Source organism: Propithecus coquereli, unplaced genomic scaffold (assembly GCF_000956105.1).
Source record: "Propithecus coquereli isolate 6110/MARCELLA unplaced genomic scaffold, Pcoq_1.0 Scaffold59, whole genome shotgun sequence".
In the NCBI taxonomy this organism is placed as follows: Eukaryota; Metazoa; Chordata; class Mammalia; order Primates; family Indriidae; genus Propithecus; species Propithecus coquereli.
This window is the reverse complement of record NW_012151840.1, coordinates 5948768-5951109: the sequence shown is the minus strand read 5'-3', so window position 1 is coordinate 5951109 and position 2342 is coordinate 5948768. Positions and strand designations below refer to the sequence as shown.

Genomic DNA, 2342 nt, shown 5'->3' with positions numbered 1-2342 from the left:
TTTTCTCTCCTAGAAATTGTCAGTAGCAAGAACCTGCTGCCCTCTGACTTGAAACACCACCATCAATTCCACACCAACTTAGAAGGAACAGCACCACCTACAGAATCACTTCCGTATCAGAGAAATTTCTAAATACGTTCTCCAACTAGTGGAACCACATCTGTACCTAACTAAACAAGTATGGCTGTCCCTAATACCTTTTTTATTCTCTCACCCCTCTAGCCCAGGAAGAATTTCCCAATAATCCCACTTACCATTGTTGTTGGCAATTAGTGTGACAAGAGTCTTCTTTGTACTGTCGCTGTTCTGTGCCCCGCTGCTACTAACGGTGGTGGATGTAGAGAGGTGCCCAGCAACAGAAGCATGGGCAGCGATGGGCACTGGAGCCGAGACTGGCTGCTGGCTCACAGAAACTGTGGGGAAGGGGAGGCACAGTCACTTGGAGACAGGGACAGATGACACTAAAAGGATACTGCTCTAACCTTCCCTTTCCATCTTGTCATGGCTCTCTATAGCCAAAAAGTTTCCTGTTTCGTTCACAAATCCAACTGTTCATCTGATTTCTCCTCCGACTTATCCCTTAGTCCACCATTTAGACACAATCCCTTCTTTGTCTCAAGTTTCCTAGTTAATTAAATTTCATCACTGAGCCCATGGAATCAGGATTTTAATGTTTTGCTTATATAGCACTAGCAAAACCTCTAGGACTCAAAGGTTTATTATCACCACTACTGGTATGCATAACCATGCATATTAAGCCATTCACAAGACCCTCAACTGTGTCGTGTTTCAGCCTAAACCAATGCTAACTTCAGGTCTCAAGGCAGGGAAGACAAAAATAAAGAGCAACTAGTACAATTTAGGGGAGAAAAAGAGCTACCACCTACTTTCTGAATTCAGGGCAATCTAGAATTTGACCCTGCAATATTACCTTTATGAAAGAAAAGCTAACAAGCCTAAGTTTGTAAACTGTCCATGAAGGCAGACACAAAGCAATTTCTACTCAGCTCACAGAGGAAATCAAGTTCAAGTAAAACAAAAAAAACAACAAAAACCAAGACTATGGGAACCTGTTTTTGACTGGGTACATAAATGAACACTGACACACACCACCACTTTGAATTCTTGCTCATATGTCATTTGGTAAGAGGACTGCTAAATACTTAATAAACACTGGTTAATCCAACTTCTTGATGTTTTTAATGAATTAAGTATATTATTTATAGCACTATGGATGAGGAAACCGAGGTTTTCACAGGCTAGAGCATGGAAAAGAAGGTAGCACCAGTGCCACAATGACGTATCCCTGGATTCTTAAAGTCCTTTTCCATTTTATGCTTTTTTTTTATTTTAATGAACATTTTAATGTTATGTATAACAGAATACTATGAATACAATGGAAACAAAGTTTTAACTACTTAATAAAATTTTCAACATTAAGTGGGGAGGTGATCATTTGATATCTATATTATAGTATTTATTTTGAAAAATATTCCCAGCTTGAGGATGAAACAAGTAATTTTGCATTCCAAACTCTAGAATCATGATTTTCATGTGAGCATAACACAAAATTACAGCAGAAAAACAAAAACATTTTAATTAATTTCCTTTATTTGTCATTAAATCAATAAAATCTTTGACTGTTACAGGTCTCCTTTACTAATATATATTTAACTCTTCTCTATTGGAACTATATTGCTAATGCCATATTATATACACTCAAAACCAAAACAAAACACTGTATAAAATCTAAAAGTGAACATTAAGTTCTAACAATTATATTTAACTTAAGGCCAGACATCAAAAATAAATAAATAAATTTTTGACTGTTCCTGACTTAAATGATGGCTACGGGGATATAAACATGGAAGGAAGCATTGCCACGTTAATCACCACAACTGTAAACGATGACTGCTAAAAATAAACTAATATACTGGAGGCTTTTTTTCTTTTAAAGGAAACCATAGAGCAGTCCCTCCCCCGCCAAAAATACTTTTTCCTAGTTTTGCACAAGATAATCACAGCAGAATACATGGGGACAGTCCCATAGCTACCACCAATTGCTTAAAGAGGTTCTTTTACAATAAAAATTTGAATAATGTAATAGCAGTGTTGCCGGAACATTACTTTCTTAACCAAAACACCATTCAATTTAATTAAAGAACAGTCTAAGATCAGAACAGCTTTTGTTACCTGTAGTAGTTTTATCCACTGAATTATAATCTTCGACTACAGAGTCCTCAATGACATCACTGATTTTCTGCCATGGCTCCAACTCCTCCTCCTCACACTCCATAAACAGGTCGGTGTCCGCCATGCTGTAAGAAAAAAGTTTAAATAAA

At 36.9% G+C, this 2342-nt stretch overlaps 1 protein-coding gene across 2 annotated transcripts in view; it reads right to left on the bottom strand.

The window, feature by feature from the left end:
• The window catches only part of POGZ (pogo transposable element with ZNF domain), a 53389-nt gene extending 51069 nt beyond the window's left edge, over positions 1–2320 (bottom strand). For both annotated transcript variants that reach the window (XM_012658721.1, XM_012658723.1), the window contains exons 1-2: positions 2194–2320; positions 255–413 (exon numbers count right to left, since the gene is read on the bottom strand). In XM_012658721.1, coding sequence (XP_012514175.1) covers positions 255–413; positions 2194–2317 — 283 coding nt within the window. In that variant the 5' untranslated portion in view covers positions 2318–2320. The remainder of the gene's footprint in view (positions 1–254; positions 414–2193) is intronic.
• Positions 2321–2342: the final 22 nt, after the last annotated feature.